Source organism: Scylla paramamosain, chromosome 4, assembly GCF_035594125.1.
Source record: "Scylla paramamosain isolate STU-SP2022 chromosome 4, ASM3559412v1, whole genome shotgun sequence".
In the NCBI taxonomy this organism is placed as follows: Eukaryota; Metazoa; Arthropoda; class Malacostraca; order Decapoda; family Portunidae; genus Scylla; species Scylla paramamosain.
Window position 1 is genome coordinate 23,829,715 of NC_087154.1, and position 12,312 is coordinate 23,842,026.

Consider the following 12,312-nt stretch of genomic DNA (forward strand, 5'->3'; position numbering starts at 1 on the left):
GGAGGATAGCAAAGGGTTGAAGGCTAGTTCACCAGGATGGTCAGTGAAGGGAGAGGAAAGCCAAAGCTGATGGTGAACACTGAAGTCTCAAAGAATGGAGATCTCCACAAAAGGGAAGAGAGTCAGAATGTGATTCAATTTGGAAGTTTAGTCAAAGAATTTCTTATAGTCAGAGGAGTTAGGTGAAAGGTATACAGCACAGATAAATTTTGTTTGAGAGTGACTCTGTAGTCATAGCCAGAAGGTGGAAAACTCACAAGATTCAAGAGCATGGGCACAAGAGCAAGTTAAGACATTGTGTACATAAATGCAACATCCAGCTTTAAACTGAAAATAAGGATAGAGAAAGTAGGAGGGAACAGAAAAGGGGCTACTGTCAATTGCCTCAGTCAGCTGTTTTTCACCGAGCAAAAGATGAGGTTTAGTAGAGGAGAGGTGGTGTTCTACAGATTGAAAATTAGATCTAAGATTGCAAATGTTACAGAAGTTAACGAGAAAAACTTGAAGGGTAGGTGTCAAGACACTTAGGGTCAATACCAGAAGAGCAGTCCAACCTGGGTACATTTGTGGTTCCCCCCCAAAAAGGGGACTCCAAGGCTGGTGTAGGAGTCACCATGAAAATTTTGAATTTTGAGTGAAGGGTGTGTGTGTGTAATTAGGTGCATATAGTTTTGTGTGAAGGAAGTGAGTTGTCTTTAAAGGGCAGGCTGTGACTGCCCCCTTGTGTTGTGAGACACAAAGGGAAATCTTCAGTGAGGTCACAGCTGGTTTTAATGATAAGTTCACAGCACCCCTTGATCCAATGCTTTAGACCTCACTGGGTTATTGTTTCAGCAGGTAACTACAGCACCCCTTGATCCAATGCTTTAGACCTCACTGGGTTATTGTTTCAGCAGGTAACTACTGCCTCTTCCTCTACTCTACCTTTCCTCTCCTATGCTCTACAGTTGATCTGGCCAAGTTTTGGTCATCCTCTTTTAGGGACTTTGGTGAAATTTTCACTGTTGCCTTAGTATCAAATCAATCTGATAGAATGCTTAACTCCTAATCTTTCAAAATTTATGATTGGGGCTGAGCAAACTGAGATGAAGGAATTGGGATTTTGAAGTACTGAACAACAGTATCAACTTGACACAACCTTCCAGATAACTCTTCCCTCTTCTTCAATGATATCCTCCTCTTCTACATTAAACATCCTCAGTCTGTCCTCCACTAATAATCTAAACATGAAACTTACTATCTTGTCTCTTGCTAAAACAACTTCCATATGAAAGATAGTGGCTCTATGTCAGCCAATATGGGCAGTAACCTCATTGGTCTTGACTCCTATTTGCTCCAGGGTGATGTTATGGGCTTTCTTCACCTTGCTTGTGTCAGTCCCAACCATTTTTGTCTTTTTGGTGAAGAACAGTGGAGCAAATTTGGGGACAAAAGTTTATCCCTGCAATCTTGTGTGGTCTTGAGGTACTGATGCATTGTTATCATGAGATCACACTATTACTGGGGAGATGCTGGTGCTCACTATTTGGAGATGGTCAAAAGCAAGTAGGTTTTACAGAGGATGGATATGAGAGCTGTTTACTAGTTTACTGATTTTAAATGAGGGATAGCAATCTCATTTGCCGACACTGTGTGTATATATATATATTGCTATGTATGGCATAGTTATAGAAATAAAGTAGCAATGTAGGAAGGAGAGAGAGAGAGAGAGAGAGAGAGAGAGAGAGAGAGAGAGAGAGAGAGAGAGAGAGAGAGAGAGAGAGAGAGAGAGAGAGAGAGAGAGAGAGAGAGAGAGAGAGAGAGAGAGAGAGAGAGAATAGGGGGAGGGGACTGAACATGTCTCTGACAGGTAGCCTAGCCCACAGCACTTAGCATAACATTTACTCGCGCAGAACCCACATAATTTTCCTTCCATACTGTTGTTCATTCAATTTCAGTCTCATTCAGCAGTTAGTAAAAGAGATGTACTTGATGATAAAGTAATCAGTATTCACCCAGCCATCATAGTTTAGTCACCGATTTTTCAGAAGTAGATTACTTTACTTCAGGCTCACAAGCTGCAGTTAACAGCCAGTGAGTGGGAGGTGAGGCAAGCAAGTGGCAGGATGGGGTGTGTCCCTGTACCTCCCCCTCCCCTCTAGCTGGAGTCACTGCCTGAGACGCAGCTGCAACCTGCATTCCCACACTTTCCGGTCACTGTTCCGCTAACATACGATATTGACATATGAAGGCAGACAGTGTTGTTTGGAGGAGACCAGGAGGGCTTTTACAGTTAGACAGGCCAGTTGCCTTAAGGGGATAATTGAGTAATTACTGGCTGTACGTCCCAGCCTATATGGGTAGTGTAGGAGTCTCCATATCACCCTGCCTTGGAGTGTAGTTATTTGGAATGCATTTGCTACATATTCGGAAGTAACTACTCGGAGAAGCTAAAGCAAGCCAAGTTTGATGGCAATGAGAAGTGAATTACCCTCCTGCTTGTTTTGTGGGTACTTGTCTGTATTTGTGTTCTTGTGTTAAATGCTACTGTAATCTGGGGGCATTCCCAACATCCTTACTGATACAGAGGACTAGTATACACTGCCTTGCAGTAGAGTATCTTTTTTACCCAGGCTGTCATTCCTGTAAGAGGGCAAAGCTTGTCTTCTGGGAAGTTGGATAGGATACTGCACTGCAAGAGGAGATAATGTTCTACAGAAGTGGGAGGACTTTGTCTTGTTTATGAGGGCGGTATTCTGTAGAACACTATAATCCTCACGTGTCTGTTGTTTGTTGAAACTAGATCTCCCTAGAATGTGGCTGGTGATTTTTTCCCAGCTGTTGGAGTTAGTAGTAGATGGACTATTTCTTTGTCTGTTGATGGGAGAAACAGACTGCCAACCTCATGTGTGAGTAACCTGGTGTTATGACTGTTGAGTAATGGGTGCAAGAGTCAAAAGGTGACCCTTTAACCCAGATTAAGCCCTGCACCCAGTCACATAGGTGGTAACTTTGGGGAAGCTAGTTCATTTGAGGCAGCTGTTGGAGGGGCAGGGATATTTGGCCGTAATAATAATATATATATATATATATATATATATATATATATATATATATATATATATATATATATATATATATATATATATATATATATATATATATATATATATATATATATATGGTACCTTGTGATTCAAACTTAATTGGTTCTTTTGGGCTGTTTGAATTAGGAACCAATTTCTCCCATTCAAATTAATTTAAAAAGAACTGATCCATTCCAGGTCCCAAAATCTCTATTTTATATATTTTTATGGGTTTATGTTGTGTCCTAGCAAAAAACTGGATGAAAATAACCTAAATTATGTATATAAAAAATACAGTAAAAGAAAACATAAAGTACCATATATTTCGCCATATAAGACAGGACTTGAATCATCCTAAAAGACACAAAAAAGTGGGTTGTCCTATGCATCAGACAGAAAAACAATGACCTTAAAATTTTATACAAAATATCATTGTACATACACACCAACCTCAAAATGATGAGTCATCTAAAGTTCCTGCCATCTTTAGTCTTGAAAGCAGTTGCTGTAGTGTACACAATTTTTATTTTGCACTAAAATTCTCTCTCCTCTCCTCTCCTCCTCTCTCTCTCTCTCTCTCTCTCTCTCTCTCTCTCTCTCTCTCTCTCTCTCTCTCTCTCTCTCTCTCTCTCTCTCTCTCTCTCTCTCTCTCTCTCTCTCTCTCTCTCTGTGAAAGTAAGAACAATTCTGAGAATTGCTAAGTAGAATGAGACTGACAGAAAATGAAAATGGAATTATACGAGTGAGAAAAGATGAAGCAATAATGACATAGAATGCATGAGGGGGAGAGAGAGTGAGATATCACTCCCTTGTCCCTTATCTCTGACAGATAAGGGGAGGGAGGGGAGGTGACAGGTAGTGAGGTTTGAGACCATATGAAAGAGGAAGGGAGAAAAAAGGAACAATGGGAGGAAGGGACATATGGGGAAGGAGAGTACATGGGGCAAGGAAACAGATGTGTGTGTGTGTGTGTGTGTGAGAGAGAGAGAGAGAGAGAGAGAGAGAGAGAGAGAGAGAGAGAGAGAGAGAGAGAGAGAGAGAGAGAGAGAGAGAGAGAGAGAGAGAGAGAGAGAGAGAGAGAGAGAGAGGAGGCAGGGTGGGTGGGATAGATAAAGGAAGGGAAGAGATGGGGGAGGGATGGGAGAGAGGGGCAGGGAAGGGTGAGGGAGGTAAGGGGAAGGAGGGGAAAGAAGGAATGCTAGAGGGACTGACCGAGTGGCATCGCTTGAACGGGTGTTTGTATTTGAAATGGAGGACAAATTTGTTCGCCCACCCTATTTGAATTGGGAGTTGTTTGAATTCAAGGACATTCAAATCATGAGGTATGACTGTGTGTGTGTGTGTGTGTGTGTGTGTGTGTGTATATATATATATATATATAATATATATATATATATATATATATATAATATATATATATATATATATATATATATATATATATATATATATATATATATATATATATATATATATATATATTATATATATATATATATTCTCTCTCTCTCTTTTTTTTTTACCCAATCCCATAGTTCGGACACTTTTACAATCTATTACTTTCCTTTATTTTATTAGTGCCATCAGCTATTGTCTACATTCCATCTCCATTCTACTGTTTGATAATAAATGTAAGCCAATTGGCAATTGGGGCATTCATAATGGTCTGGAAAACTACTCAATTCACCACCCAACTTAATTTTACACAAAAAATTTGGAATGCTGGAAAAAAGTCTTTTATCATATGTGAATCATCAAATTAGCTAATAAAATATTATGAATATTTTTTGCCACCACTATCAAGTACAGAACAAGAACTATGGCGAAATGTGCTAAATACTGCCCACATTACCCTTTTGGGATGTATCATCACCTTGGGATGAATGCTATTTTTTTCTTGATATGAGTCTACTTTATCCATTGAAGCTATGCATTTAATATACTTTATAAATCCTGGTACATAAAAAAAACATATTTTGATACCAAATCTTAACAGCACACTGGTGAAGATTGTCTGTTTATATCGTGTCTCTCAATGTCTTCTCTGAGTTGCTGTTTATATATTTACATTGTGTCTCCCAATGTCTTCTCTGAGCTGTGAGTTTCTTCTTTAGAAATACAACCCATACTTTCACACCTTGGTTCTTCTTTCATGATATGTTCATGCAATCAACCACAGCACATGCATAGACTGAGGTTTCATGACAGCACTCCTGCCTCAGGTTTTTTTTTGGTGTTCTGGACAAGTCAGTGTGTCTGATATAAGCCAGTCCTTTTGTCTTGGCACGGTTTTGGCTGTCACAGTATCCCAGCAACACAAATAATACTTGCTCGATTCTTTTTGGGATTTGCCAGATAAAACATTAATCCCTGTAAAAACCAGTGGAAAATTTTTTAAACTAAATATATAGCAGGAGACTACAAATAAATGTGAAAACATGAAGAGCTTAGTTGGAAGTACACTGACCTTGTACAGTGCATGCATTCTTACAGCAAAAATCACTCAGTGCATGATGGGCAAAATATTATTTCCAAAAATCTGCATTGTGTGACCATAGGCATCTTTTTCAGTTCTCACAGGGGGTTTAGAATTTTAGCTCCTCAGAACTCCGCCCACTTGACCACCAAAGAATAGACCAGCAGAGTTGCATGGCGTGCTGCCCAAGGAAAAAGTGTCATACAGTTCACAGAGACCACAGCAGCCTTAACCACTCACTTCTTGAAGTTTATGCTATTTAAGAGTGAACTGCTGGTCTCCCAGGCCTTGTGATATTGTCAGTTGAATACAAGTAAACATATAGGGCTGATTCTTTGCATTTTTCTGATCAAAGGAAAGAGACAGGCAGACACATTGGTTATTCTTATTTAATAGTAATTACATTTAAAGAACAGGCATATAGTAATATGCCGTAGCCTGATTTAGACATTCTGGGTCAAAATGATGCCTGATGTTGGCCAATAAAACTTGCTGCATGGTACTGTACATACAGCAGTTATGAAATGAAATATCAAAGCATCTCTTTGCTGGTAGTTTCACACTATTTCTGCATTTTGGGTGCATTCATCTCTTAGGTATCCCTATTTATTATCCTATTCTGTCTAGACAGACTGCAAGTATTATAATATAACGAAATATGGTCTATTATTAGCAATTATGGAATGGAGCAAGGGGAAACTGTGATGCAGGGAGCACGTCTAGCAGCTCTCCAGGTCACAGGTCATTCACTGAGATGAGAGCATTTTTGGGGTAGTGTGTGGTAGTTTGGGATAATGTGGATTTTAGCACTTCATGGGCCCCTTTGAAATATAACCCCATGAAAAACTGGGGGTTCACTGTATTGCTAATTTTATCAAAATTTCAATTTCCTAGGATGTGCAATAATTTCTCATATTTTCTTGTATTTATTTGTTTTTTTGGGGGGAGGGTAATAGTTTCCCAACTGCCAAATTCAATTTTTCCCTATTAATTACATTTTTTATAGTGCATGTTTTCACAGTGTGCAACATGTTGTACTACCCACACAGATATGCACTGTGCATGCCCAGTGTATCAAGCTTATAATAATTGTTCTGTAATGTGTATCACCAGATCCCATGGATATTATTAGCATAAAAACTTAGGATTAATGTTTTGTAGAACGTAGGTATAGTACATCAATATATCATAAGAAATTATTTTAGAATCCGCATCTCCAAAGAATTGTGGGAGCATATACCAAATCCTAAACTAAAACAGCTGGCAAACACTGGCAACTCAGACCATTGCAAACACCCAATTTGATAGAACAGGATCAGCTGATGCTCTGACCTGCTCTCTAGTGAGGCTTTTATGAACCATACATATGATACATAGAGCAAGATATGGCACCCTTCTGATGTATTACTTTCAACCCTCAGTGAAGTTACATCATGACATCACTGCGATGCAGCAGTAACATAACCCATGACAGCTTTCGTGTATCTGTTCCTGGGTTTTGATATTATAATGACTGGTTAACACTGGTGAGGAGAATAACTCCACCTTAACTATCTACTACACCCAACATCAGATTTTATTTGTATATTGGTATCTCATTAGCTAAAGCATTATGTATCTAACTGATATCACATGATGCTTTGTAACTTCTTTGTATTTGAATTCTATGCCACATGGAGTAGGTTTCTGATGTCATGAATGTAATTCAACAGCAATACACTTTCCTACTTGAGGCAACAAAACTGGATACTCACAAAAAATGATCGGACAGACAGATCAGAGAAGCCTGGAGAGCAGAAATTCAGCATGGCAGCATTTGCATTATCAGTGACCTTCTGGAACACCTTATATTGAGATGGAGTGTACAAGTCCACCTACAGGAGAAAATAAGTGCATCAACAATTAAGTAAAAGACATGATTTCATTCCTTATATGCTTTTCTTCTCTAAGCTTAAACAATTTTATATGGTCCATGAAGATGCAGTTTCCTGCTCAACCACAGGAAAGCTTCTAAACTGTTTTCAATTTCCTATTTCCTTTAGCAGTCCCTTCCAATGAAGTCAATTTACTCTCTTTAAACATCTCACTCAAACTGTTACCCAAATTCTAAACCTGCTAGTTCCTTTCACTTTCTAGAGTCACTTGTTAATAAAATTTGATGACCAGTTATATATTTGCCTCACCTTACCATCTTCATCTAACAGGGATTCATTATGGGCTCGCACAACCACCCATTCTATCAGTATACCTTTGAAGGTTACCACTGCCTTCAGTACTCGACCCAAGGCAACCTGAAATAAAAAAAATTGTGATTTTGATGCAAGTAGTAATGCTTCAATGGCTAGAGAGAGAGAGAGAGAGAGAGAGAGAGAGAGAGAGAGAGAGAGAGAGAGAGAGAGAGAGAGAGAGAGAGAGAGAGAGAGAGAGAGAGAGAGAGAGAGAGAGAGAGAGAGAGAGAGAGAGAGAGAGGATCTCATTTAATAATTCACTGCAAATGGAAAGCTAAAGCCATGACAACATATCATAAGATATTAACCTAACAATAAAATAGCATCCCCTTAAAGATACTCTGCAGGACAGATAACACACAAGATACAACACCTGAACAACAGCATTGTTCCCAAATGGTCGAGATAAGGTAAGGTTCATGTCTTGAAACATCTGGTTTATTCCTTGAATCAACATATCCACTTGCCTGAAACAACATTCAGTGTATAAGGTATTTTATCTACTAATATATAATTCCAATTTCCAATTACCATGTTGGAAAATATACAACTTAAATTATACTGTATTACTATAAAAGTTAAGACTCCCTTATCCAAAATCATCATGGATAGAAGTAGTCTGGACTCATATTTTCTATATTCAAATATATACTCCTAATGAAAGGGTAGTGTTCTGGAAAATTAATGAGTCAATATATAATCTGGAAAACTGACAAATTGAACTTAAAATCCTGAAGATCAAATGTCAATTTTTTTATCTATAGAGTACACTCTCTACAAATGGAATATAGGTGTATTATTTGGATAACAGATGAATTGTATGGTTTACAAACACTGGTCACCTATTCACAAATAAAAGTGCAGTAGTACATTGGCTTTTGACTAACTCTGTAGATGAGCAATTTGCAAGACTAGCATAAATGTCAAACAAAATTTGCTTTAGTATACAAGCATAACTTGGAAAATGAGCCCCCAAAAAAGACAATATAGTAGTTCTTCTCTCCCACACATAGTGTGTGTTATCCTCTGTTGCATCCCTTTTCTTCCTGTGAGCTGTTTCACTTTGTAACACTTCCTAGATCATCCATTCCTTGCTTCTGTTTCTTAAACTGCTTCTTTTTCACTATAAAACTGCTTCTTCAATACCTTTTTTTCCCTAACTCTGTATTAAAAATCTTTTAATACACTCTATCATTTTTTCTGACAGTTTTTATCTCCATACTGGGACAATCCTTCCATGCACTTCTAACCTGCTATGCCATTCCTCCTCCCCAATGATGACTATTACTGCTGTAACAAGCTGGCTTCTCTGATCCTCATACCTGTCACACTCCACTATCAGGTGTTCAATTGTTTCCTTCACTCTCACACAGAACCTACAGCTCTGTTGGCAGTCCCACTCCACATGTGTCTTTAGCAGTGTCAGCATCTCTGTGCTTACACTGTGCTTTTCTTCATTATTTTGGGACTGCTTTTGTTGTGTTATGACTTTACATTGCTAAAACTATGGCCCACACTATGAAAAGCCTTTAAAGCAAGGTGCTAAGATGATTACAGTTGAGAAGATCATTGAGAAGCATCAAATAAAGCATCTGCATGGTCATTGTTTGTTTTTTTAATTAAACAATAATTTGTATTCATAATAGCATTTCAAATTACTTTTGCATGAATAATTCTTGGTCAATGGACATGTTTCCATTAATTCTTGTGGAGGAAATTGATTTGATTTACAAATAAATTGGACTACAAACCCCTACCAGAAACATACTCAAAATCCAAGATACTACTTACTGTAATAGTGACAAGTAGATTTGTACCATTACTCCCAAGTATAATTTTTACATTCTATACTTTAATACTATATAATACTTATCAAGATATGTTACATGATTAGTTGATTATGCTACATTTGCAAATGTTATATTACACTTTTGTGAAAAATATCTTTAGTCTGTTGGGTGTACAATTTAGCCAGGGGCATGCACTGAATTTAACTCAACATACTGAATGTTTGGACATACCAGATAAAGTTTCCTCTAATTATTATTATTATTATTATTAATTTTTATTTATTTATTTATTTTTTACAAAACCTTGTTCCCAAGAACTTCATGGAGATGGATGTGGACAGCTGGTAAAAATATGCTGATGATTGTGACAACAGCAAGCCAATATATTATATTGAATCTTATGTTATAATCAATACAGCATAGATTTATGCTGTGGTTATACCAGCAACAACCAGTATTCAATGGCTGGATGGGATGAGACAACTCACTGTCACAGAGCCAAAATCAGTAATTTTCTCAACATATGTCATATCATATTGATTGTAAGTCAAAAATACTTAATGTCCAGTAACATACATTGGAAACTGGTAAAAAAGAAAAAAAATTAGTCATAACTACCTCCAGCTAAGGAACCCCAGGTCTGCCTCAGGAGAATAATGACCAGTAACCTTAATTACCTTTGGGCTCATCAGACTCTGTTGCTATAGACATTCCTGTGCAGACCAAATCACAAGGCACCCTCAGGCCTTGTATGTTAGCCACAACAAAACCCTCTATCAGCATGCTGACACTATACCAAACCTGGATACGAAGGCCCCTGAATTGCCCCAAAAGCAGGGAGCCAGCACCATCAGACATGGATGTGATAACCACATTATAGCACAATGACCAACAAACTAAGGTGACTGCTGCTAACCTTGCTCCCATCTCAAGTTTACTGCTGTTACCAACTCCCAAATATGTCAAGCCACTTATGCCATAATTACCCCAAAGCAATCAATTTACATCACAGAAATGCATCAACAATTATGGTGTTGACATGATCAAACATTTCAATAACACTTTTATACATTAAAGTTGACATTAGTCCATTTTATTTGTACTAAATTGGCATGAAAAATTAATAAATCATAAGTAACATTGAACCTTGTAACACCAATTTGAAAAATTTCTGTGTTCTGGATTAAATACTGTTAATCTGCACTAAAATAAGTGATACATTTGATCTATTGTTATAATCTTACTGTTGTGGTACATTGTGGTTCAACTGAATTGGACGTCTCCTCTTGGCTGACAGAGCTGATCTCTTCAAGTTATTTGCTGACAGGACACTGTGCAGAGTTGTAGAGTAACTATGCACCTGTTAAGAGTTTGACAAGAAATCAATTTATCACTTATTATAAATATTCATTGCCTCTCACAAAATACATATATTCAGCAAAACTCAACATAATGCAGATAATATTTCACACTGTTTCACAGATTCAAGAACCTTCACATAAGCAGTGCTAAGCCATGGAAAAATAAAAAATTGTGAATGAAAAAAATGAAGCAGACTGATGCCTTGGAGAGAGAGACTGGCAATAAATGCAAAATTGACATGATTTATGAGGCAAGAACTTTGTACATACACCTGTGAAAGTGTGGAAATGGACACATTACAATAATTCTCGTTACAATAATTCTTCTGGACTAAGAATGCTAACTCATACCCTAAGGGTAGATTGGGTTAACTTTTTTTTCAACCCCACATAAACCTTAAACTATTACTGATATGTTGCAGTGATGCAATGATAACACTGAGCAGGCAATGAATGATCAATACAATAACCAGAAAATAAGCAGACTGGGGACAAAGTATGTAGTTATGGTTAAAGCACTGTGAAGAGTAAAATGACATTTCCATGGAGTTGCCCAAATACCAGGCCTTCCACAATATCACAGCAATATACACTCAGACTAGTGAATTTGGACTTGAATCTTCTCCTTTCCCAGATACAGTATTAAAGATTTTTTGTTAATACTCTAAAGTGCTTTGGTGTGGATGAAAATGTAATTTTGCTTGGGTATCTGAATGCTAGAGTTAGAAAAGTAACAGATAAAGGTATAGCTAGTTAAAAATTACAAATGAACGGAATGGTTATGGTGTATTCATGAAGCATCAGAAAGTATATGACAGATATTCGTGAATAGCAATGTGGGATAAATTAAAGGAGTATGGTGTGAGTGGGGTATTAATGAAAATATGAAGGCCTTTTATGACCATGCAAAAATACACATTTTTTTTCTCAATTTAAGGTATAAGACAAAGATATGTAATATCACCATGGTTGTTGTAACACTGGAGGAAAATAATTGAGATGGATAGTTTCAAGGTTATAATAAGACAATACATTATAACCTAATTATAAGACTAGTATTCTGTGCACTGGGCAGACTTTTCAGTTAGATCTCAAACAGGCATTGGGGTGCAAAGGAATTTCTCTGAGAGGAGGCCTACAATATCTCAGTAATTTTTTTTTTTGAGATAAAAAAGGTATAAGATGAGGATTTTCAGATGTGCTGATGCTGCATATCACCTTGTCAGTGATGAAGATAAACACCATGACAGTGGAAAATGGGAAACTGTATGAATACTCTGCACTTTTCTGTCTTTTCTTAGATGTCCAACCTTTCTGGAATTTAACAACCCACAGATAAAAGTCATAGAGTGCCAGACATCTGACCTTTCTAAAACTTCCAACTGGGGCAGA

The 12,312-nt window shown here is 37.5% G+C and overlaps 1 protein-coding gene across 2 annotated transcripts in view; it reads right to left on the reverse strand.

Annotated features, from left to right (window-relative positions):
- LOC135099890 (mediator of RNA polymerase II transcription subunit 27-like) overlaps positions 1–12,312 on the reverse strand; it is a 73,000-nt gene that overhangs the window by 6,100 nt on the left and 54,588 nt on the right. For both annotated transcript variants that reach the window (XM_064002532.1, XM_064002533.1), the window contains exons 4-7: positions 10,804–10,919; positions 8,143–8,236; positions 7,725–7,832; positions 7,296–7,415 (exon numbers count right to left, since the gene is read on the reverse strand). In XM_064002532.1, the coding sequence (XP_063858602.1) occupies positions 7,296–7,415; positions 7,725–7,832; positions 8,143–8,236; positions 10,804–10,919 (438 nt within the window). The remainder of the gene's footprint in view (positions 1–7,295; positions 7,416–7,724; positions 7,833–8,142; positions 8,237–10,803; positions 10,920–12,312) is intronic.